This window comes from Sminthopsis crassicaudata, chromosome 5 (genome assembly GCF_048593235.1).
Source record: "Sminthopsis crassicaudata isolate SCR6 chromosome 5, ASM4859323v1, whole genome shotgun sequence".
Taxonomy (NCBI): domain Eukaryota; kingdom Metazoa; phylum Chordata; class Mammalia; order Dasyuromorphia; family Dasyuridae; genus Sminthopsis; species Sminthopsis crassicaudata.
In genome coordinates, this window is record NC_133621.1 from 229,581,274 (window position 1) to 229,607,812 (window position 26,539).

At 39.0% G+C, this 26,539-nt stretch overlaps 1 protein-coding gene across 6 annotated transcripts in view; it reads right to left on the reverse strand.

Annotated features, from left to right (window-relative positions):
• SCN8A (sodium voltage-gated channel alpha subunit 8) overlaps positions 1 to 26,539 on the reverse strand; it is a 214,281-nt gene that overhangs the window by 55,586 nt on the left and 132,156 nt on the right. For 4 of the 6 annotated variants that reach the window (XM_074270346.1, XM_074270344.1, XM_074270349.1 and 1 more), the window contains 6 exons: positions 26,334 to 26,397; positions 20,629 to 20,770; positions 17,935 to 18,141; positions 16,651 to 16,938; positions 13,695 to 14,090; positions 4,646 to 4,781 (listed from right to left, as the gene is read on the reverse strand). In XM_074270346.1, coding sequence (XP_074126447.1) covers positions 4,646 to 4,781; positions 13,695 to 14,090; positions 16,651 to 16,938; positions 17,935 to 18,141; positions 20,629 to 20,770; positions 26,334 to 26,397 — 1,233 coding nt within the window. The remainder of the gene's footprint in view (positions 1 to 4,645; positions 4,782 to 13,694; positions 14,091 to 16,650; positions 16,939 to 17,934; positions 18,142 to 20,628; positions 20,771 to 26,333; positions 26,398 to 26,539) is intronic. The other 2 variants (XM_074270347.1, XM_074270345.1) reach the window with 1 other exon arrangement.

Below are 26,539 nucleotides of genomic sequence, written 5' to 3' on the forward strand. Positions count from 1 at the left end.
AGACTTCACCTCCATATAAGGAAGAACATTTTAGCAGGATTATCGCATTGTTCTGAAGAGCAGCAAGCTTCCTATGAGCGGAACTGTGCAGGCAGAGAGAGGTTGGATAATCCTGGGTAAGGGATATTTCCAAGGGGGTCTTGTACATTGGGGAAGACTGGAGGGAAGAAGCTTTAGGGTGCCCTTCATACTAACCCCTTGTCAACACTGACAAAATTCTATAGAAACAAGGAACCTTGTGAGGGTAAGTGAAATAAAGGGAAGAATCTTGATGTGAGAACATTCTCAAAACTGTAAAAATGCCAAACCATTGTCAGGGAGTATTTTTAATACTTCTTCTACTCTCTCTTCTGAGACTTTAGCTTACAGAGTTACCCATAGACTACATGACCTAAACACTAGACAGTATACTCTAGAAGATACATTTCTGAAAGCTGCTCTGTCTTTGGAACAAGATGTTATTTCTATAGGAAAGGATTTATAGGATTTCTTCTCCCCCATGGAGATGAGAGAATTTGATTTTTGGAGGGGGGAAAGTTCTCTATTATTTTACCAAGAACAAATCAAGTCTATCTTTCTTTATTCTGACCATGAAGTACCCATGGTAATAGCTTTATTTTAAGTCAAGTAGTTTTGCCTGGGATTTCTGATTGGCTGCTAGTTGCTAGGAAAATGGTTGCCTTGGTTCGACAGATTTTAGAGCCACAGTGAGTGCCATGTGGGAGTCTGTGTGGGGAAGGAAGAATGTTAAAAAAAAAAAAAAAACAAAAAAAAAAAAAAACCATTTTGCTTTGGCTTCCTTTCCTTAGAACTCACCCCTCCCCAAGGTAAATATAGTTTTCTTCCCAAAAAAGAAAGGGAAAAAAGGTTCTCATTTCCATAAATTCTTATAGTACATATTTGGAATCTGGGTCCATCCCCCCCCCTTTTTAATCTTTAAACATCTGCTATTTGCTGGCATGTAGAGACTGGAGTCTGAAGTGGTGACTTCTCATTTCAGAGTTACGATAGAGCATGTTGAGTTTGGATCTGGCTCTTTGCCAGTTTGAAGTTGGGAATAGGCATTCCCATTTCCAAAAGAAATACAAAGGAGATTCCAGGGGGTGTCCTCTGTCTCCTTTATCCATGTTCTTTGGGAATGGAGATTTTGCAGTCCAGGATCATTTTCCCCACTTCTGTCACAACAAGAGCATTTGGATTCTGTAAGTTGGGAAAGAATCCAGAAGGATTGGAAGGTTTATTAAATGACTCAACCTTGCAAACAGTCACTCGCCCCCATATGCTTGGGATGGTTAAAAATTTGGCTTGGAGGGAATGGACAAGCAGATGTATAAGTGAGATGATTCTCTCACTTTGCCTTGTGTATTTTCAGAGATGGATGCAGCCTCTAAGTCTACTGGGAAAGAGAGCCTTGGTTGCCCAATTCATTCAGGACTGTGGTTTGGGAAGGTCCCAGTCAGACAGGTAATGGTAATATTGATGAGGAAACCCCAAAACTCTTAAAAAAAGAAAACCTCCTTGGACTCTGCCTTAGGGAAGGGACTCCACCCTAAACACAAAACAGTTTTCATCTTTGTTATCTGGCTCAGTACTGAAACCCATGGAATTCAATTCAAATTTTAACCCTGGCTGAAGCCCAGCCTGGAGCCAACCTGGGACTCACCTACAAGTCCCTTCAGCTTGCAGCCAAAGCTAAGAGCCAAGCTGAAGCCCTCTCTTTGCAGAGGTCCCAAACATGGCAACCTTACGCCTGTCATGTCATAGGATTTCTTTCCACTGGAACCATTATGGCTCTAGTGTCTTTCTCTACCTAACACCTTTTAACTTTATTTCCAAACCCCATAATAAACCTCTTTTATCAATCTAGGTTTTCGGGTCTGTAAATTCCTTTACAGGAGACTCTTGTGCCATCACTAGACCTCATTTAATTCTGTATCCTTGCACTGAATCCAAAAGGGTTACAGGGGAGCTCCATTTGACTTCCTGTACCCCGAACCTGCCACTAAACCTCAATTAAATCTAATTTCATTTAAGTACCCCTTACCTAGTTCTCATCAAGATCAGCTAACGGCAAGATACTTCTGGATACTCTAATAAAAGATCAGCAATAATAAATTCTTCTGCTTTCTACTCCCCATTCACTTTTTCACTAATTTCTTCCTATCTACTATGCTTCTGCCCTTAAGATGCTTACTTTTCAGTAGGGTGTTATAACATGCATATAGACAAATAAATACAGAGCAATAATTAAGAGGGAAAAGGCATTAATAATCATGGAAGGATGTGTATGTGTGTGTATGAAGGAAATGATACCCAAGCTGAGCTTTGAGGAATAGTTAAGGATTTTTAGAGATAAGGAGGGAGTACATCACAGGCATGTGAAAATACAAAAAGGTGGGAGATGGAATGCAAAGTCTGGGGAATAGCTAGTACTACAGTTTGGCTGGAAGGAAGAATGTATAAGAAGGAGAATAATGAGAAAAAAAGGAGAAAGTGTGACTGAAGCCAGACTGTGAAGGGCTTTAAATGCCAAATAGATGAGTTTGCATTTTAATCTAGAGGTAAAGAGAGAACTACTAGAAGTTTTTGAAAAGAAGAATAATTAAGTCAGACCTATTCCATGACAAAATTATTTAGGCTGTGTGGAGGATAGGTTAGTGAGGAAAAAGACTAAAGGAGGGAGACCAATCAGGAGACTTTTCTTCGAAGGAGGACATGAAGAAGACCTGAAGAGTTAGGGAGAGGGCTCTGAGTAGACAAAGAATGATGGCTCATATGATGACAGTTAGACAAGTATTTGCAAGGTGCCAGGGCTAAGCACTGAAAAAAGGAGAAAACCAGCCCTCATTCTTGTCCAAAGGGAGGATATCACACACACAATAACTAACAACCAAGGTGAATGCAGGACAAATTGGAGATCATCACCATGGGGAGGATAGAAGCCTGAAGAAAGATCTGGGGAAAACAGACTTCTTGTAGGATTTGAGTGGTACCTTGAAGGGGACACAGTAGGTAGAGCTGAGAAGGGGGAGAATTACAAGTATATGCAAGTTAATGAAAACAAAGAGAGTAAGGAAATGGACTACTTTGCTCAAGAGAAAGTCCCTCCTCAGCAAATCACAGAGTTCAATGGTCTGGACTGACTGAGGCAGAAAATGAAGAGGGAAAGTTAACTGGTAAACAAAGTAAATTCCATCAGACAGCAACTCTGAATCACAGGCATAAAGAGCAAGTGAGAGTTTGCACATGGAACAAGCCCTGGGCTCCCTGAGACTTGGGATCCCTGGCAGATATGAATCCCCTTTAGGCAGAGGCCTTCTACACCTAATCAAATTATTTTTTGAACCTGAGTGCGGGTATTTACATTGCTCTCTCTTAAATTTTGTCATAATGGATTTAGCCCACCATTCTAACTTATAGGAATGTAGCTTAGATATGATTTTATGATTTTAACCAAATCACTGTTAAAAAAATAGAAAAGAAAAAATGGATAAGGAAGGAGCTTTGGACCATATGAATGACTACACTTCTACTGAAAAACTGATTATATCATAAGAGTAAATCCCCAGGCCTTATTTTGTTTACTAGGCAGTGTCACATAGGAACCAATCCACTACATGGTATTCTAACATTATTGACCAGTTCACTGCAGGTACAAGTCTAGCAACAAGTTACTGCCTTTAGTTTCATCTTCTGTGTTCCCATTATTTATTTTTGTTTGTTTGGGTTGGGGGGGGGAGGGAAGGGATTCAATGGAGGCAATTTTACACACTATCAAATTGCCCAAATACATTTTTTTTGAGCTAGATGAACTTAAGTGACTTGCCCAGAGTCACACAGCTACTATGTGTCTGAGATAAGATTGGATCTGGATCCTCCTAATTCCACGTTGGTGCTCTATCCACTGTGACATCTAGCTACTCAAGTATATTCTTAAGGGGAAATCCTAATGGTCATAAATAGTCAGAAGAAAAGGAATGTGGGAAGGATGACTGAGGGAGGGAAAGCCATTTTTCCTACCTTTCACTGGTTCTTTGGTCTGCATCTTTTTGGTCCTCTAAACTCTCAATCCTCCTTTCTAAATTATTCATAAGAAAGATGGCACAAAGGACAAAGAGAATTGGGTTTGGAGTCAGAAGTGGGTTCAAAGCCTCTGACATTGATGGGCAAGCAGTATGACAGTGGGTAAGTCACAGTCTCTGTGAACCTCCCAGAGGGGAAGAAGGTGATGATACCTGCAGGGCTGCTGTAGGAGAAACACACTCTGTAAACCTCAAGGCACATTATAACTATGAGATCAGACAGGCCAACTGTGAAGTGCTAGGTAAATGGGAATTATTATAAGGTCCTTGTTCATTTCTGCCTCCCATGCTTTCTGTTGGTCCTCCCCTCTGTTTCAATGGCTATGGATATTTTCAAATCAGGGAAGGTTCAGTTCCAGTAGGGACTATACAAATTGACTACACAAATTCAAGAATGGAACTCTGGCTAGTCTCCACAAATACAGAATTCTAATGTTCTGAGACTCATACTATGAGGGGATTCATACATGTGCATGCACATACATGCGCACACACATGCAAACACATCCCCAGCCCCATTCCATATATGTATACTGCCTAGATTTCGATTACAGAGTACATACCTTCTACCAGCGTATTTGTAACAACACTCATGACACTGTTGACTCTGTCCTTGCGTCCATATGAAGCATTCAGCTGGTTCATAGAAACTAAGAGAGATCCAGGGCCTTTCTTCTTAATTTCCACCTCAGTTGTTGCCTGTAAAATTACCAAGTTGGGTAAGTGGGGCCTTTTAACAGTCAGGTCTTACTAGGTGAACACACCAGTGTTAGCAAAGATTTAAGCCTTTCATTTCATCTCCTAATATGGTTTTAGAACTTTATATGCTACATAAACTAACTCCAGTGATAATAGATTTTCAGTAGTCTTTAGGCCAAGGAGGCTAAGTTGTTTAGGGGTTTCCTGGGAAATATATGTCTCATCCTTAAGTGTCGGGCTACCCAGAGACCACTATATAGTGAGCAAAACTTCTGGGAGGAAAAGAAAATAAGCCAATCTAATTTCTTTGAGGGTCATCAGATCAGACTTTGCACCGGTTTAGATAACCTATGGGATAATCCCAACACAATGGATCTAATGGGCTTTCTCATACCCAATCTTAAGGTATTTGAGTAGGAATGAATTAGCCATCAAATTCTTATAACATAAATTTTTCTTAGCTTTCATCTCAGCCCTTGATGTTACCAAATATCATTGGTTTCACTTCATTAAGTATGAAAAAACTAGAACTACTGGCAAATTCTTGGTCATCAATTGCCCTACACAGCGATGGTTGCTACGACTATTACAATCAAGTCAGTCCATCTAAGATACATACTTTAATCTGGAATATAAGGAAATATGGACAAAATAAACACATTGTAAAAAATAGTTATTTAGTTTTTAACAAAGGCTATAACACTTATTTTACTTTTCCCTGTGGGGAGAGGAGAAGAAAAGAAAAGGTTCTAGAAGTTGCTGTCAAATTCAAATTATGTTACGGTAACTGCTCATTAATCAAATATCAACAAAATTAAAAATTCTAAGAAATCCATCACCAATCCATTCTCCAGGAGCATGTGTTCCAGGCCCACTCTGTGGCAGCATTAGGATGGTAAAGAATAGTAAAGACACCAAATATGAACTTTAGCTTTCCTTCTTTGCACTCTGTATATTCCTGATCTTTCTGTATCCAAACTGGCTTCAATACAACCAATATGCCTTCTGGTCTTGTAGCTCATGCCTAACATAGTGCAAGAATCTTTGACAAGTATCATCCAAAGTACAGAGAAGGGAAATGTTTGCAAAGGGCTGGAAGTAAAGTCTAACAGGGCCTTACTACTAGAAAGGACATAAAAGCTAGACAGCAGCAGAATGTCTTTACTTTAGCATATACATTAGACTTACTGCTTTAAAGTCAACAGAAGATGTTTTCTAGCAGATGCTAGGTTTGTCATTTATTACCTGGATGACTTTGGGCATCATTCCTCTGAGGTTCAACTTCTAACTGGTACAAAATGGTACCAGAGGACAAATCCTCCTTTGCCATTCCCAGTATCTGTAGCAAGATACATGATTTCCAGTGCCACAGAAATCAGAGTAATCAAGTAACTATGCTCCTTTTCTTCCTTCTCTCTCTCTCTCTCTCTCTCTCTCTCTCTCTCTCTCTCTCTCTCTCTCTCTCTGTCTCTCTTTCTCTCTGTGACTGTCTCTCTCTCTGTGACTGTCTCTCTCTCTCTCTATGACTGTCTTTCTCTCTCTCTCTCTCTCTCTCTCTCTCTCTCTCTCTCTCTCTCTTTCTACACCAGTCATTTGGAAATGGCCACAGAAAGCAACAAACTCTTGTTTTGTAGAAGTAACAATTGTTACTTCTAGACATCTATTATACTGGCAGTAATTCATATTCACAATGATAATCCTGAAGTACTAGAAGGTCTATCCTGATCTGCTTGGGTGCTTTGAACTGGTTTGCCCCACCTTAAAGCTTGGTGGCCCCTCTTTTCTGAAGGGCTCATCAAAATGATGCTGAACATAGTTCTAATATTGGTAGAATCCACTGTCACAAAGGAATCCATAGCTTAAGAGATCGCTTTCCCTAGTGACTGGCAGGACACATCATGTTCTGCCTTACCCAGCAATTGCACCCCTTCTAAGTGATATAGTTATATTTACTTACAAAAGAGAAAGCACTCTATTTTTAAATAGAGAGAAATAGTAAAATCACTGGGAACTCAAATTCTTCCTTCAAGCACTTTCCAGAAAAGAAAAAGTAAAAAAGTAATCTTTTAAGTAACCTATTTTCATTTCTTCCAATACCAAATGCCAAGTTTTCCTGAAATGTAAAATTTATTAGACCTCTGATGTCTTAGGTTGTCTTTTTTCCTGAGTGAAAGGGATGGGGAATGGACCCGTGATTTCATCATGACAGAAAACATCCTAATGAGGGAAGTTCCTCTACAGATGCAGGTTGGCATTTTCTTGAAGTTTACTGTTTTAGTCTCTAGTCATTGACAAATTAAGTGACTTGCCTAGGGTCACATAATCATTTTGTATCAGAAGGTAAATTTGAACTTGAGCCTTCCTAGGTCAGTACTCTACCTGCTGTGACATTTGGTTTCTCTCTCTAAGATATCCTGCAGATGGCAAGCATTTGTGTTCTCCTCCAGTTTTAGTAGATCTCAATGGGGAAACTCAGCTTATTTTTTAATAAGTTTAGATTTCAGACTGAAACAAGTAAAGGGAAATATATCATTCCATGGCTTCCTTCCTTCCTTCTTCCTTCCCTCCCTCCTGAGCTGAAATGATTTTATAGCTTCAGCATCAGAAGTCAATTTTTAAAAAAAGTCAATTAATGAACCACATATCCAAATCTTTTATAAGAATCGATTAGCTTCCTGGCAATCTCATCCTTTCCTCCAATTTCTGATGAAGAGATGACGCTTACCTAGCTAACACCAGCTCCTCTACATGTATCCTCTAGTCCTTCTCTTTCAGTACTTCTCCAGGGGATGATTCCTTCATCTAATTCTTAATTTTCTTCATCTTTCCCTGCTGCCTACAAACATGTATGAGCCTCTCTCCAACCTCTCTACCCTTTCCCATAATTGATAGGTATCATCTTATATATCTATATATCTATCTCCTATATATCTCTTTTCCCTATCTCCTTGAAAAAGCTGTCTTTTCTCTTTGCCTCTCCTCCCACTCAGCTCATTCTCTTCTAAACCTTCACTCAACTGAAACTATTCTTTCTCAAACTATTCTTACCAGGGTTCTCTTGATTAACAATTTTAAGAGTCTCTCCTCAATTCTCACCTTCACAACCTCTCTACAGCATTTGACAGTGCTGTAGGCCCTCTTCTCCCAGATATTTTCTCTAGTTTTCATGAAATTACTCTCTCCTGGCTCTCACAGTAGCTATTAGACTGCCCTTTCTCAGTTTGCTGGATCACAATCTAGGCCAATATAAGTAATGTTACTTCTATCTCTACGATATTTCTGGCATCTTTTCTTTCCAATTGTATACACACTACTCTTGTTCAGGGGCCCTCATCACTTTTTACCTGGACTGCTACAAGAATCTCTTAATTGATATTCCTAATCTTGAGTCTTATCCTATTCCAAATCATCCTTTACATAGCTGCAAAAATGATTTTCTAAAAGTCACCCTTCTATTTAATTAATTCCAGTGGTTCTCTATTACTTTTAGGACCAAAGGTTCTATATTCCTTGGTTCCTCTGGAACTCTGAGATCCCATCATGCTGTTCCTCACACAACATTATACCCTGTCATTTCCTCACCTTTGCATGTGAGGCACTTTTGTCTCTTAGAATCGCTAATTTCCTTCCAAACTCATCTCAAACAAGAGCTCCTAATTCAAGGTCATTTATGATTTTCTATAGCTGGTTAGGTCTTCTCTCTCCTCTCCCTCCTCAACCAGACTTAAGTCAAAGCAGTGTATATATGTATATGTGTATATGTTTATACCAGTATAAGTATACTTTGTCTACTCTGTGAGAACATAAGCTCCTTGAGGATAGGAACTATTTCAGTTTTGTATTTATGTTTTTAGAATCTTGAACAGTGCCTGGCAGACAATAGGTATTAAATACTTGTTCAGTGTGTGTGTATGTATGTGTGTGTGTGTGTGTGTGTGTGTGTGTGTGTGTGTGTGTGTAAAACACATACACATATACCACATATATGCATGTATATATTCCCCCCTCTTTCACAATGATAACTGTAGTTTTCAGACTATAGTTCCATAAGGAGCTTATGACTTCTAAGGTGAAGATAGAAAAGATAAGACTCATGAATGGGGCAATCAAACCAGGAAAATTCTGGGGCTGTAAAGATTCCCTTTTTCAGGAAGTCACTTAGACAAAAATCTATGTCATTAAATCCATCAAATAAATACCTGACTCTTAGTTATTCAGGGAATCCAATTCACAAATCATATAGGTACCTTCTCTTTAACAGAATACATTTTAGTTAGTCATCATCCAGTTAACCAGCAACTCAATGCAGAAAAGGCACTGAAAGAGTGCTACTTGAAGAAATGCATTTTTATCCGAAATACTTCTCTTTAGATTTGGTGAGAAAGAAAGGCCAAACTATCAGAGTGAAGTTTTAAAATTTTCAATGGATTTTAATCATCTAAATTCCTTTAACCTCAGATAATGGGGAACATCTATGCAAATTATTTTTCAAGTGGGGCTTAAAAAAAGATAAATTGTTTTAAGCATTTAACAAGCAAAATGTTTCTAAGGAACTATAAATGAGGTTATCCTATCTGGATAATTAATGTTTCTACAAAAAGGCCTTCAGCAGATCACCAAAATTAAACAGGCCTGGATTTAAAAAGTCTAAAACGCTCTAGAACATAGACTTTTGTCTAAGTGACTTCCTGAAAAAGGGAATCTTTACAGCCCCAGACCCAAAGGTAAAATAGATGACATCAACTTTTTAATATGTCAATTCAGAATAAAGACTATTCCGAGTTAGTCTAAATATCAAGACTGAAAGTTTGCATACAGCTAACAGTCGATGATCTGTGTATGATTTAACTATGTAATAGATTGCCCACAACAATATTTTAATTCTAGAAGCTTCCCCCTACCATCTAATCCATTCTCAAGGTAGCTTCCTCATAACTGGTGTGAACTGAGGGGACACTGTAGCATGGGACACATCAATCCTGCACCTGCTCCTTGCAAAAACAAAACAAAACACCATAAAGCGTATCTACCTTCCTCTTACCCAGACTCACAAGAACATTACTCAGACACAACTACGATGAGTAACAAACATATCAGTTCTTTCCCTTTCAATCTGTGTTGATGAATAACTAGTAGCTTAAATGTAAGCCAAATTCCCATTCTCTCATCCGATCTCAATCCTACTGCTCTTCTATCCCACTTTGACTCTACTGGCCTCCTCCATTGTGTTCCTTGGAATTCCTTCTCCAAAGCTTGACCTCTTTCTTGTCTCTTTCTACCTACTTACAGAGAACTGGCTACTCTCCAGATTATACTACACTTTCTCTCATTATTCCTTTCCCCTGTTCCTCAACAACAATCTAGTCCTGGAAGAATGCGCCCCATTGTTTCTAGCACCCAGCAATATCTTCTCCTTTGAGGTTCTCTCTATTCAAATTTATTTACTCCATCAAGAGTCTACTTGTGGAACAGAAGGTTTCCCAAGGGTCAGTGTTGAAAAACTACCCATGCATATGTTTTGTAAATTTAAAAAAAAAGAATAAAAAAAAAAAAAAAAGAAAAAGAAAAGAGTCTACCTGAGGTTACATATTAATCTCTAAGATATCTTCACCCATTACTCAGGGAATTCAGCTCAGTTTTCTTTTCCATCCCAATTGCTAAGTACCCTAATCTTCCAGTTCCTCAATATTATCAGTTCCCATGAGCTACACTTCCACTCCATCTTAGCTATGCATAGGATGGTCCCCACTTTGATCTTGCTATCTAAATTAACTAGAAGCATGGCATGTATTGAATGAAATATCAGAATGTGACACCTGATTTTTAGTAAATATAATTCTTGCTTTATGCCAGGAACAAAAAATATAGTTGCCATAAAAATAGAGATGATCAATATTATAAAAGATTAATATTTAAGAACTAATTTGAGGATCGCTAGTGGTCTCCGAACTAGTCTTTGAGACTTTGTATAGTATAAAACTTTGAATATTACTCTAAATAATCAAGAAAAGAGAAGCCAAGCTTTAGTTGCAGGAATACCAGGTCTGAAGCTACCTATTGCATTTTAGCCAAAGAGGATATCAAATGGAATCTGGTACCACTCCTACCTTCACACCCAAATACCTCACCCTTCTGAGTTATGGTTATTTTGTTTTCCTGATCCAGAGGAACAGATCTGTTATTTGATCATTCTTACTGCAAGGCAAACTTTTAATATCTAATCTGAAATAGTTTGTTTTCTGCATTGGAAGTACTTGGAGATGCCAGCCCTGTCCTGATCACTTGCTTGATTCTGAATTTAAACTGCTGTTTGAGCGGATACTCCACACTGCTGACATCATCATCATCTGATTCAGTAGTCTGTGCCAAATGCCATCCTTCTCTCTCTCTCTCTCTCTCTCTCTCTCTCTCTCTCTCTCTCTCTCTCTCTCTCTCTCTCTCTCTCTCTCTCTCATCTCTCTCAGCAGAGTGAGGGCTCTTCCATAAGAAATCTACTAAACTTACTCCCCAATTTCACACCCACATCACACAATGCACATGTTGCTTTGAAACCTTCTCCTATGCCTTCAAGCAGGTATTCAAGTATCTTTTTAGAACAGAGATCATTTTCTTTTCTAGACTTTTCTCTTTAAAAGAAAATTACTAAATCTAACCTGGCCTATTGGCCACCAAAATTCAATTTGATTCTCCTCCTGCCACCTCCTTTCAACATAGGAAATTTCTATTTTTGAAAGCTGTACTATTCTTCTTTGTTATCAACTCCTTCACTTGTTACCCCTTTTATCTGGGAATTCAAAGTTTAGCTACAGACTGAATTTATGAAAACCAACCAAAAATGGAATTGAAAGGACAATTAAAAGGGTTTTCTTTTAAACTGACTACTTGATTTATCTGTGATCCTAGGCATATCAAGTAACACTTAATTTAGTTCTCAAGATCAACCATACAAACAACTTCTATATCAATAATTCTATTTTGTTAAAAAGGTAGAGTGGGGAGGGAAGCTGAGAGAAGCCAGAGCCCCCACCTATTCCAAATAATGGAGCTGACTTAAATAAAAAGTTTATCTTATATATGAAACCATCCATATAAGTTGAGTTGCCCTATATACATGCATCATGCTAATTAGAGGAGCTGTGTCTCCATGCCATGTTAGAGGGAACTGAGGTATTAGAATAAAGTACACTGACATGCTATTTGAAGGAATTTAATACCAACTGAGGGAGGAGTGAGGAAAGTCAGGAAGCAAGAAGTGGAAGAAACCAGGGCTAATTAGGTGCCAAGAATTTAAAATTGAAAAAAGAAATTAAACAGCTTGGAATTGAAAAACCAGTCAGAAAAAAATGGCTTCCACTTTCCAAATACTTAATCTCATTCATGGATGATTTTATGCATATACATGTAACTCTTTTTGCAGCCCAACATCCATTATACTTCATTTTCTGCTTTCCTTTCCTCCTTCCTCTAGATATCATATGTTCTTGTCCCAACTCCCCACTTTTTCCTTCTTTGGGATCTTTTCTCTTTCAAACTCTTTTGAAAACCCTGTTTAATGCTGATCATCCTATTTTTATCCTCTTTTCTCTCCAGGCTTCCCATATGACACTCAATCATCCTTAGATAATCTTAGCTCATTCTTGTGGAGAAGACTTAAGAATTAGTAAAAATTAATGAAGCAGTTTAAAAAAAAAAGGCTTTTTTTTTTTTAAAGGTAAGAGAAGTTTTAAATTCCAAGCTGTTTTCCTAGGAGGCCCAAAACAATTAGTTCAGGAAGAAGAGGCAATGATAGTTTTCAATTGGTCAGACTCTGTCATTGTTGTGACAAACCCAATCTCATTCCATCAGAGCATCATCTGCTGGGCCAGAGGCATTCAGTCAAAGCAAGTGAAGGAACTAAAAGTGACAGGCACACAAACAAAAGGTAAAAAGTGAGAAGCTGGAAAGGGATAGACTCAGAGACAGAAACAGAGAGTCAGAGACTGAGACAGACATACACAGTTATAGAGAGGGGAGACAGAGGATAAGGAGACAGGAGGAGAGAAAGAAAAGATAAGAGAGGAGAGAGAAGAATGGGGGAGAGAAAAAAGGAGGGATAAGAGGGGAAAGAAATAGGAGACAGAAAAAGAGTCAGAGTCAGAGAGAAAGAGAGAGACACATACAAGGTTATAGAGGGGAGACAGCATAAAAGAGAGAGGTTGAGAGAAAGAAAGGATAAGAGAGGAAAGAGAAGAATAGGGGAAGAAAAAAGGGGGAGAAGGAAAAGAAATAGGAGAGAGAGAGTCAAAGAGAGACAGAGTTATGGAGGGGAAAGACAGAGGATAAAGAGACAGAAAGAGAGAAAGAAAAGATAAGAAAGAGAAAAAAGGATGGGGGAGAGAAAGGAGAGGGAGAAGAGAGAAAGAAATAGAAGGAGAGAAAGAGAAAATGAGAGAGAAAGAGAGAGACACACAGAGTTATAGAGAGGAGAGCCAGAGAGAACAGAGAGTGGAAAAACCAAGATAGAAGTTAAGTTTGAAGTAGAATGATGGGGGAGGAGAGAGACAGAGATAGAAAGATACAGAGAGAGAAGGAGAGATAGAGGGGGGGAGGAAGAGAAGAAGGGAAGGAGGGAGGGAAGGAGGGAGGGGAGAGAAGGAGGAAGGGAGAGAGAATGTTGAATAGGAAGGTAGATGAGTTGAAAAATAGAGGGAAATAATGGGCCAGTAAAAGAAGAGGAGGATGGAAAGGGTGAATTCGAGAGATGAAGACAGAGAAAGAAGAAGAAAAGGAAAATAGAGAAATAAATGGAGACGGAAAGGCTCAGATAAACAAAGAGACAGACACCAAGGGCAGGCAGGGAGGAAGGCCTGGAAAAGGAGGGAGAAAGGGAGCAATGGCCATGCCTAGCCTGGGTCTATCCATTTACTTCCTTACACTGTTATCGGTAGCTGCCTTATCTATTTTCACCTCAGGCAGAAGTCGCCCTGGGGCCATGGGCCCAGGCCCCCCGATGAGGGACACCACTCCATTGCAGTCCACCGTGCTGTTACGTTTGATGCTGCGGCGTAGACTGGGAAAGATGCGGGAGGAGCGGCTGCCCTGGCTGTAGCCGCTGTAGCCGCTGTAGCTGCTGCGCCGCTCGTGGGCCCGGATGGGGATGAAGAGCGAGTCTCGGCGGCCTTCACTTTCCTCCACCGTGCTGTGCTCATCATCAGCAAACTCGTTCTCCGAACCAGGGTCTCGGAACCTGCCGGGGGTCTTAAAGCTGAAGATGCTGCTCTTGCTGTTGTGGCGAGAAAGGAATGGGGAACCCGGAATGCTGAGCAGCGACTGTGGGAGCCAAAGAGGGAAAGAGTGAGGGGGGTGCTGGGATTTCCAGCGTTAGAACACACAGCAGAGGCCATTGGGCAGGCAGCCCCCTATCTCTCCAGCCCTCTATCCCCTGCCAGTTCCCTACCCCCTTCAGCATCTTACCCCCTTCCAGTCCCCTACCCCATGCCAGTGCCTTACCCCTGCCAGCATTCACAGGAACCTTACTACAAGGTTCCACTTCTGTGTCCTGGACCCTTCCAATAATGTCACAATTCATATTCTTCTCCGCTGTATTTTTACCTAACACTTTTTTCTTCCAATCTAATTCATTTTGTCTGGAATGTTTCCTACACTCACAACTCTTTGCCTCTAACGTTCGGTTCTTTCTAGACTCTGGGTCTTTCTAAGCTGCTTAAAAATGAACTGAAAGGAATCAATGATTTTGATCAGGAGAAGTAACAACAAAGAAACCACAAAACTATGGACAGCTCTTTTGTAAAAGTGATTGCTTACCATGACTGACCATACATTGTCAACTTCTAATCATACATGCTGATAACATTTAATGTGGATTATCCAAAAACCTTAGGAGTTTTCTATATTCATAAGATGGTTTGGGACCCTTGTCCCATTTTTCATGGCAAATTTCTTTTCTCTGGAAATTATAGCTCTGCTAGGATAGTTCTGCATGATTTTTCATTTCACCAATGTTCCTTTATAACTGAGGTACATAATTAAATATTTACCTCTTTTCCATGTCATATATTTTACAGGATGGACAATGCTAAGGCAAATTATTGTACCATAACTAATGAGACAGATAATTCTTGGTCCTAGAGGAACTGGCAAGGAAGCTACTGACCTATTTCACATGGTATGTTACAGGTTCTAATCAGGATGTTAAGACAGAAAATGAGGAACCCAAGCTGAAGAAGGTTGATTGCCTATTCTACCCTGGAAAACTGACATAGTAAAAAATGATGCTTCCCCAGTTGGGGAGAACACAGTATTCATGATAAAAACAGAAGCTTATATTTGTGAAGTGCTTTCTAATTTTCCCCTAAGGAAGCCATGATGTCATAGGTGATAATAAGTCATGAGTTAGATAGGACTATGGGTCAACTCAAAAATGGATTAAGCAATCAAGTCCAGTTGTTGACTCTAGTAAATTTTACTTTTTTATCTTAGACTAGTAAATGTTTCATCTTAGAAGAGCTCAGAAGTAGATAGGCATCTTCTAGTATTTGAAGGGCTTAATATAAGTTAAAGATCTACCATGTCAAAGAGAGATCAGACATGTTTTGAATGGCTGTGCAGGCAGAACCAGCAGGAGCAAGTAGCAATTACAAAGGTGCAGATGTAGGTTTGATACCAGGAAAAGTTTGATAACAATGAGGGCTGGTCAAAAATGCAGTGGACAGCCCTCAGAGATGGTGGACCCTCTCTCCTTATAGGTCTTCAGGCATGGGATGGGTGACCCACCTTTTGGCTAGCTTTATAGTAGGGATTCTGTTTTTGTGTATGGGTTGGTTGCTTAGGTCCCTTCTTTCTCTTACTGTATGGGGTTGCAATAACAGCACATATCTGCAACTATCAACAAATGTCATATTCAAATGAACTTGGTTCATGACTTAAAAGACTTGTTATTCCTTCTCTCTAATTATGATCATATAGGGCTCATAACAAAAGTTAAGTCAGCCTATGGAAGACAGGAAGAAAAATTCTCTTCTAGGAAATTTGGGGCAAAACTAATCCTTTTAGAACCTGCAGCTTGAGAGCCTGATCTGATTGCTATTGAAATAAATCTATCAATGCTGAATGAAATCACAGAATTATTCCTAAGCCTTTTTCTCTTCTTCCTCTTTCCTAGAATGTAGTTTCCAAATTGGTTCTAGCTACAGAAGGAAAGAGGAAACAAAGATCTAAAACTTATCGTCTCTATGAGTCTTCATTAACACTGAGACTGTTTCTAAGAGCCAGTGTGTAATGTCTGCTCCTTCCATGGGGCTAATTCCTTAGCCAGTATATATTAACAAAAGTGACTGATAAATCTAAAATGTAAATGGGCCAAGTCTAGTTTCCTGGTTAGCCATTGCCCTGAATGCTTTCTTCATGTGAATGTTGCTTGCCCAGTGTGAAGGCTTAGTTCAGTCTGTTAAGAATTACTTTCATTGTACCTGGTATATCTGCACAGGTTCTATGGATAATGTCCTCACAATAACAAGACCCAGCCATCGTTGCCATCTCAACACAAAGGACTCTGGCCTCCAAAAGCAAAGGTCTAGGTCATCTGGCTTGTACTAACCTGTTCTGGCAATCCTTAACATAGAGCTCTTTATATAAATTCTCTTTTCATCTGGTTCCATTTCAATTTATCTCTAATTTCAGAGTACTTTAGCTTCCTGGTACACACTATAGAAAGGGGCAATTGAGAACAGAGTACAGTATAGAAGGCAGCCCTAGGGATTAAGGGAGGAGGAGGCTGGAGGACATATAGGCAAAAGAAAAGAAGGGGGACTGATGGAGAGCTTGTAAATCATTAAAAGTCATTCTTGGCTCATGCAGAAAAGTACTCTACCTGGTTCATGATAGAAAACTTCCTGCCTATCCTGTTGTCTGGTAGGCGAAAGGCCTTCCTCCTCATGCCATCTTCTGACTCTGATTTAAACACCTTCTCACTGTCCCCTTTCTCTTCTCCTTCAGAGAGCTCCTTCTGTTTCCTCTTCTTCCTCCTGTTACGTCTTTCTTTGGCACTCTTTGAACTAAGTTTGGAAATTTCAGAGGAGCTCCGAGACCCCCTCCCTCCACCTTCTTCTTCTATAGCATCTTCTGACACAGTTCCAGCAGAAGTGGCCATTGCAGCAGCCTGTGGGAGTAATCACAGGAACCAAATCTAATCAGGAACAAGTAAGCAGTAGCAATCAAAGAGAGCACCTACAATTTTTTTTAATTTAAAAATATTTTTTCCAGTTACATTGTAAAAATAGTTTTCAACATTTATAAGATTTTGATTTCTATTTTTTTCTCCCTCTTTCTTTGCTCTTTTGGTCCCCCCTCTCTAAGACAGCAAACAATCTGACATAGATTATACATATACAATCATGTTAAAACATATTAGTCATTAGACATGTTGTAAAAGAAGAATCAGAAAAGGGAGAAATCATGAGAAAGAAGAAACAAGAGAGAGGGAAAACAGCATGCTTCAATCTTCATTCAGACTCCATAGTTCTTTCTTTGGGTGTGGATAGCATCATGAGCTTTTTGAAACTGTCTTAGATCATTGTATTGCTGAGAAGAGCCAAGTCTATCATAGTTGATCATCATATAATTTTGCTGTGACTGTGTATAATGTTCTCTTGGTTCTGCTCACTTCACTCAGCATAAGTTCATGTAAGTTTCTCCTGATTTTTCTGAAATCCAGCTATTTCTCATTTCTTACAGAATAATAGTATTCTATTACATTCTTATACCACAATTTAGAATCTACAATTTTATAAAAATTGCTGTACCAAAGATTTAAGTAAGAGAGGAAGGAAAGGAAAACAAGCATCTTTGACAGGGAAACTAAAGTTAATAAAATCTTCAGTTTGCTTTGTATCTTGGGCAAATATTTCTAAAAGCATTTGAACAGGATCTTAAAAGATAATGATTCTGGGTTGTATTTCCATATAAATATCCCTAGTAAATAGCTCACCTACTTTCTCAAAACAACAGGGGATCACCTGAGAAGAAGCAATCTGGTTATTAATAAAAACAAAATGGCTCAGTCATTTCCATCACTCCAGTGACCCAAATGCACTATATTGGGGAGATAGAGATACAGCTTCAAGGATGTGCTGCTAACATGAGGCCCAGTACTAACCTGGGCTTCTTCTTGTTGCTTTTTTAATTGTTCCAGCATTGCCTTGAATTCTGCCTCCTTTTGCTCTGCCTCCTCCAAAGTTGCCTGGTTCTGCTCTTCATAGGCCATGGCCACCACAGCCAAGATAAGATTGACCAAATAAAAGGAACCCACAAAGATAACCAGGACAAAGAAGATCATGTACGTTTTTCCTGCTGCTCGTAAAGTCTGCAAAGACAAATACCATTTTCTAAGTCTTGTGCATCAATTGAAAGCACTAGAAAAACATACAACCTTTTCATAGGTTAATTTTTTAAAAAAGCTAGATTTTATTTAGAGTTGTTTTCTTAAGCTTGAATCAATAACAAATAATAAGACAATGTGTGTTTCCTCCTGATAAAAGGATTGAAGAAAAGACAAACCTAAAAATTACCAAATTAATTTGATGAAACAGAATAATGTATTCATTCCAACTGAGGAGGGAAGATTATCTGCATCAAACAGATGTATATGTGCTATGTCCTCTGGTAGAATGTAAACTCCTTGAAAGGAGGGTTTACAGTAGTCATATTGCCTTTTGTAGCATTCTGAACACAGGAGGTGATTAATAAATGGTGTAAAGTACTACAATTATTGGTGACAAGATGAATGTTTTTGATTATAGGAGAAAAGGAAACACATATTTATTAAGTGCCTACTATATGCTAAATACTGTGTTAAGTGCTCTTATAAATATTATCTCATTTGATTTGAAGATCAATCCTGGGAGGCAGGTACTATTATTATCTAAATTTTGCATTTGAGGAAACTGAGGAAAATTGGGATTAAGTGTCTGAGGCTGGATTTGAACTCAATATTTCCTAACTCCAGGCCCAGTGCTCTATATCCACTGTGCAATCCAGCTGCCTCTATAAGGATTTTTTTTAAAGTAAGAAGAAATAATTCTAAGCAAATTGGAGACAAAATATAAACAGCAAATAGATTTCATAAAAGTAGGTGCCCAAAATCTATAAAAAGAGGATATATTCATGATTTGGCCATCTACTTACTCTAAGTATCTTTGCTCTAAGGTCCTGCTCTTTTAATCAGTAACTTCCTTATATAATTTAAGAAAACACAGAAAAGAGAATTGGAAAGAAAGGGCAGGACATTCATTACTCATTAGGGTACAAAACTACTGGTGAGACATTGACTCCAGCAGGGAAGCAAGTGAGAACATTTTCTTGATCTGTTAAATAATCCCTCATTTTGCCCTGGATCATCATTGCACACCCTCCTAGCTCTGACTCTGTGATCCCAAGATACTCTGATCCATTCTGACCAAGTTTTCCCTTCCCCCTGCTCCCATGCATCAAGCAGCCAGGGAGGGACTCAAAGAACACAAGCCTTCTTCCCCTTTTCTCAACAGGGGATGATTAGCACTATGCCCTGTCTTATCTAGGACTACTTATTGTGTTCGCACTTTAGCACCACCAAATACTGAGTGCCTTCTCCCAGCAATGCAGGGCCCTCTGCTAAATCCCAGGGAACTGCTTTACTTGTTCCCCCTCAGAAAGTCCAAGTCAGGCTGCTGAGTACCAGTCAGAAATGCAAATCTGAGCTAGAGTCTTGAGTTGCAGAACACCTCCCATAGTGGCCGGGCAGCCCAAAGCTGCAAGCCACGCAGAATCAGAGTGTTCTGGCCTTGGATCGTGTGACTCCAGCCACCTGTTTATAAAGAGATCATCTGAATGATAAATTCTGTGGCCCAGTAGAAAACAAATTTATCTTTCTTCCAGCAACAACTGAATATTCCCAAAGTACTGAACAAAATCAAAATGAAGGCCCTTTAAAGCATGAAATATGTATTATACTTTGCTATATTGTTTGTATTTCACTTTAAAAAATCTCTCTCAGAGCCTACCATGGTGCCTTTTGAGGACACAAAAGATGCTCAGTATATATATATATATATATATATATATATATATTTTTTTTTTTTTTTTTGATTAATTAAAAGTCCCAAGCACAAAAGCCTGAAGATGGGCCTAGCTGACTCTGGGCCATGCAGGAAACAGCCAAAATGGTGTTTCCATATACAGTGAAGCACCTTCTTCTCCAGCCACCATTTTAGGGACAGGACAGGCTGGCCATTCCCTGCCCAGCTGGGCTTCTAACTCTCCTGACTCTCCTACCATGACTCAGCTGCCTTCTTATTCATGAGCTACCCTCATTCTGAAACATCCCTTTATCATATTGGCCCCCTTCTTCTACCAGTAAATTCCCTTTCAGGGCCTCTATTTTGGGGAAGAGCTGCAGCTGGCCATGCTTCCTTCCCCTCCCCAGAAGTGCTTCTGGCTCTGGACTTTCCCACTATGGCACTGGGTGGGCAGCTTCACAAACCCTCCCTCCTCCTTTTCAGCTCCCTTTATGTTTTGTCATCCCTCATTAGACTATAAGCTCCTTGAGGGCAGAGGCTCCTTGAGGGCAGAGGCTATTTTATAACTTGTATTATTGGTATATAATAATTGCTTAATAAATGCTTATTGCTTGTTTGCAAGAAATTGATGACAACTCGAGGGCTCTAAACTATCACCAGGTTTTTTTAGGCTAGAAAATGTAATCCTACAAGCCTGCCTGGAATTTCTCATCACATTCTCACAGAGAATGTCTTTATGTCTCTACCCAATGTGCTGTCACATAGAACCTCTCATCAAAGGAAATGACATTACTCACCAACTGATACAAGTTTTCCCAATAGTCCTGGGTCATAAGGCGAAATAATGCCAAAAAGGCCCAGCTGAAGGTATCAAAGCTTGTATAGCCATAATTTGGATTCCTTCCTGCTTTCATACATAGATATCCTTCAGGACATTGCCTGAAAAGAGAAAAGGAAAGAATAGAACTTTTCAATTTGGTCAATTTAATTCAATTTTTAAAAATTGCCACCTGCTATTTACAATACATTCAACTAAAGACCACTCAAAAAACCAGCAACAAGTCACCATCAAATTATGGAGTATTGAGCACAAATCCTAGCACCAGTTTAAGAAGGGCATTACTACACAGGAGAATGCCCAGAAAAAAGCAATAAGAATGATGAGGGGCCTTGACACCATGATGTTTGAGGGAAAATTGAAGGAACTGGAGATGCTTAGTTTGGAGTAGAGAAGGTCTGAGGCAGGTGGTGAGGAAATGGTAGCTTGCTTCAAATATCTGAAGGGCTATCATGAAGGATTTCTGTTGATCCCAAAAGAAAGAAATAGGAACAATGGCTGGAAATTTCATGTGTAGGCTCCTTCTTTCTGGAGATTTTCAAGCAAAGGCTGGATGACTACTTGTGGAATATTCTAAAAATATAGGGGATTCTCTTTTGAGCTATACATACAGCATAAAATTCAGAAGGGCAATAAACACAGGAGTAGTTCAAGTCTGCTACATCTTGGATCAGTGAGAAGTTTGACTAAATTCACTCCTTGTTTTATTATGCCAAGTCAGAGTCAAAACCAAGGAAAAAATGAACAGAGATTCTTAATAACCTTTCATCCCTTTAACATTTACAGCAGTAGTGGGATGCTTGGGATGCTAATAGCCTCAGATAAGTCACTTACATTGCTCCTGGAATTGCTGACAGATTTCCTAATGCCTGCTGCAATGCAGGTACTAAAAGGGAGTCTCTTTGGTCGCAGGTCATCTTAAAATGTCTTTTTCCAGAAGAATATATCTTAGGTAAATTCTGAATAACATCTACAAATATTGTTGTTCCTTTAGTTTTAAGACAACAGCAAAATTAGATATTTTATTCTATCTCTAGACAGTCAGCTGCATTAAGGAAGGCAGAGAATCGAGTGACTACAAAAGGAAGGCAAGAATCTAATGTTCAGGACCTATCCATTATGCTATTAGTGAAATTTATGAATATAAGCTTAAAATGAAGAAAGGCCAGAAAGGAAGAAAAGAGATAACCAATAGAATAATGTTTCTATTAGTGATGTCTCAAGTCTATGCCAGTGAATCTGGTGGGTACCCTTCAAAAACTGCATATAATAGCCCATTCATAATTGGCCATCCCTTGGGATTCTTGTCCTTATCTTTCTTCACTCAATCATAAAGGATCAGTGCAATGTGCTAAGGTCTTTCCTAGCATTCTTTCAAGACTGGATATATTCTGGTGAATCATCCATTATGTATGCTGTCTTTCAGTTATCAGTTATTTCTCACTCTCAGTATGTGACTGGGCCATCCTTTTTTCCAGTCTTACATTTCTCTGATTGCCTCACTGATCCTTTTCTTACATAATTCCTTGTTGTTCATATTCCAACACACACCTATCATGTGCTTCTCTACCATCTTATGGGGGACTTTCAACTTTTAATTCTGCAGAGATTGTAGTATTCTAAGACCTACAGTAATACAACATCAGGGGAATGCAATCACTGCCTAAAAAACAAAACAAAACAAAAACAGAAAAAAATATAGGTCTTTGTTTCAGAAAGAAGCCTGAGGTCATCTGTGCAATTTCCCAAAGGGAATCTAACTCACTCTCTTCTACCTCTTCAATTCTGAGCCTACCTCATTGTTCATTTAAAGTGTTCCAAAGGATTAGTTAGCTCTCCGGGTTGTTTATCATTATCTGGATAAAAGGCATTCTTTACCCATTTGGTTTTTTCTATACAAAATTAAGCATTTTGCTTTTGAATGATTGTGGAAGCTACCTATTCATTCCTGGAATCATCAGATAAGTGGGCCAACTGGACCCGGCCAGTGCTGAGTTGGACAATATTATCATTGTGCTTGGGTCTTGAAACTTTTTCTTCAGGAACTTGCCTAACACCTGTTGCCCTGTAAGTGTGACTTCCTTCTCCCCTCCCCTTAAAAAATCCTTCTATTTTTTTAAACCATAGCAGCTGCTGTTCTCGATATAGGAACTCATAAGTTAAATGCTAAAGTCTAGTCAAGACACATTTTGATAGATCCTGGAACAAGGGGGCAGCACATGCAGACAAGATCTGTATGACACCCTTCTAACCCTTTGCAAAACACACAGACACATGCAATGTAGGTATTGTATTTGGGCCATTTCTGCTATAACTGGAGCAAGAGACCTTTGAGCTGACTATCCATATCTTCTACCTTATGGCTACTGAATGACTTAATCAGTTTAACCCCTCTTTTCCTTAACCTTTGAAGCCTAGATGCTGCCCCTCCCCCAAATTTGCAAAGCTGACCCTACTTTTGAAAGAGAAGAGAAGGAACATCATTTTTTTTTCAGTAGAACAGGTTCTTTCTTTGAGGGATATGATATCCATTGGTTTTTCCTCTTGGGAGATTTAGGGAAATGTGTGATCTTCTAGAAGGGTTCTCTGTTAGATTATGGTAGACAGGGATTCTATTTTACAAACTGTGCCAAACAAATGATTTTGTCTTTATCTTTGTAATTTTGAATTGACCTAGATGACTTCAGAGGAAAAAGTGAGGGCTGGTGACTTTACCCAGCCCCCCTCATTTAAATTCAATTCACTTGCAGGTGATTTGCAAGTCATGATTCTGGATTGAAAGGAAAGCAAGGCTGAGGAGAAGAGGATGCCTTTCATCTTTTTTCTTACATAGGTTTGACCATGTCATTTTCCTGTTCAAAGAGATCAAAGTATTCCTTACTATTTCTAGGATAAGATACATACTCACTTCTTTGGCATTTAAAATCTTTCTCAAACTGATGTCACATTATTCCTCAATACAAACTCTACATTTTGCCCCAAACTTTCCCACATATAACATTCTATTCTCCCAACCCTATGCCCCATTCATATCTGAAAAACAGTTAAACTCTTTCCTCACTTCTTGGAGAGCATCCCTTGTGCACACTTTCTCTCCATCTCTCCCCACCTCCCATCTACATCAACTCCCAGGGATTTACTTATCTCTATACAGATGACTCTAAGATCTATATATCCAGGGTTGGTCTGCTTCCTGAGCTTCAATCCCACAAAATCAATGTTCTATTCCACATTTTTAAACTGGACATTCTGTAAACATCCCAAACTCATCATCTCTAAAACAGATCATTTTAACTTTTCCCTTCTTCCCAATTTCTTCATTTCTGCTGAAGAGACTACCATCCTTATGGTCACCCATACACAACCTTAGAATCGTTTTCAACTCCTCCTCTCCCCCTCACCCTACACATCCAATCACCTGCCAAACTTTATCTATTCCCCCTTCACACCATCTCATCCATCTCCTTCTCTCTATTCACACAACCACTCCTCTAATTCAAGCCATAATCTCTTCCTACTCTACAAAGTACTGCAATAGCCTCCTGACTTATCTTGCCTCTGCTCTCTCCCCTCTGTCATTCTTCAGAGCTGTTAAAGCAATATTTCTTATATTTTAGGAATATAAAGTCTAAAATATGACTACAACACATTCTTTTTCATAAATTCTAATTGCTTCTATTACTTCAGAGGTCAAATACTAACTCCCCCCTGCTTAGCATTTAGAGCACTTCACAACATGGCTCTGATTTGTCCTTCCATACAGATTATATATGACTTCTCTGCTCATGGTCTATTGTTTATTAAACTGGTTTGTTTTCTATTGGTTAAAACTGGTTTGTTTCCTATTGGGTTACACACAGAATGATCTTCCATGTTCAGCCCCCATGTCTCTACACAGGCCATAGTTGTCTGGAATGCACTCCATCCTTACTTCTGCCTCTGAGGATTTCTGGTTTCCTTTCAAGCTCCATGTCTGATATGTGAGCTTAACTGATCTCCAAGTGTCCAGCCCTTTGGAATTATCTTCTTTATTTTGTATATATCTTGAATGTACTCATTTACATGTGTCTCTCCAAATCTAATGTAAGATCCTTGAGGGCAGTTTTGTTACTGTATCTTAGCACGGGTTGTATCTGGGTGGCCACATGCCAGACACATAGGAAGCAAATAATAAATGCTTGATTCCTTGATCCTCAGCCAGAGCTTGTACAGAGCAGATTACTTGTACAGATGCTGAGAATGTATTCTTTGTTCTCTTCCTCCTTGAATTCCCAGGGTGTTGTCCAAGGACCTTGTCCATAGAAGTAATTTAATAAATGTTTAATGAATTGTATAAACATTTCAATCTAATTTATAAGGCTCTGAAGCTTGGTCTAATCACCCCAATGTTTACAATAAGACAACAAGCATTTATTAAATTAAGTGCCAGTTCTTACGCTGAGCTCTGGGGAGCATTCAGAGGAGCTCACCATTCCTACAGGACCCTGGTTAAATGTGGCCTTAGTCCTGGACCTTTTCTATCAGCAAGAAGAATGCCTTAGATGAGCCTATAGCTCCCCATCTAATGCCTTCCAGGATATTAATAAGTAGAGGGTCACTGAATAAAGTTACTACTCTTATAAAATCTCCCATTTCTTACTCCTGAAATATTTTTCACCATCTTTATTTATCTCTACCTTTATAATGAACTCACAGAGCATCAAATTATATGTTAATTTACTTGCATATCCTTTGCAACTTACATTAGTACATAAGTTGCAATTATTTCTATGGCATGAAATAATGGGGTTTCTTTCTGGATGCATAATAAAACCAATCCTATCTTCTGTGTTATTTGCCCTCAAGGAAAACCAAGCCATTTTATATTTTCTCCATTTCTTGGGCAGTAATGGTAGTGTTCTTTAGTTACTTCCATCATGTTCTATTCTTTGTGATTCCATTTGTGGTTTTCTTGGCAAAGGTACTAGAGAGGTTTGCCATTCCTTTCTCCAGCTCATTTTACAGATGGGATTTAATAATTCACTCAGGGTTATATAACTAAGTGACTGAGGACATATTTGAACTCAGGGCTTCCTGACATAAGGTCTGGCATCCTATTTATTGAACCATCTAGCTGCCATGACCAATAAATGCATCTCAAAATGACTGGCCTATATATACAGAGCTGGCCCCAAAAGTAGAAGCAGCCTATTGCTGGGACCATCTCCAAAGCTTTGCTAGCATGGTAGAACCCAATAGTGCTTACAACACTCCACTGGCATAACAGAACCTTCAAGAATCCAGGATTATACAAGGATCTGCCTCATAGTAGGGTTTTCATCTATCACAGGAAAACAAACACTAAACAGGTACATTTCTTTAGTTCTTTACAATTTACAAAGCACTTTAACAAGTTACCTAATTCCCCACATCATGTCTGCAATTTAGGAAAGGCAAGTATCTTACAAAAGAGGAAATAAAATCATTAGGGTAAGTAAATGGTAGAACATAAAATCCCCCAAATCTCTTCAGGTCTTTCCATCTAGAATCCAATGATTTTTTTCTTTTTTCTTTCTTTCTTTTGGCCACACAAAGGAAAAAGTATATGAAAATACTGTCCATCTTCAACAAAATATGAAGTAGATTGTTTTAAGGGAGGAGAAAACATTCCAATGGGTTACTTACCCAGCATCAGAACTATTCCCACAAAGTAAAGGATCTAACATGCCTGGTATGGTATAAAAATTTGCTAAAAAAATGTGAAAAGAAAGAGAATGAATTAGGCATATTTAGATTTTTTAAAATATCTTATCTTCAACAACAACAAAATTGCTCCCTCCATCACTGTTATCTATTTCCTCTTCGTTGTCCTAGTACCAGGTTATCTCCTA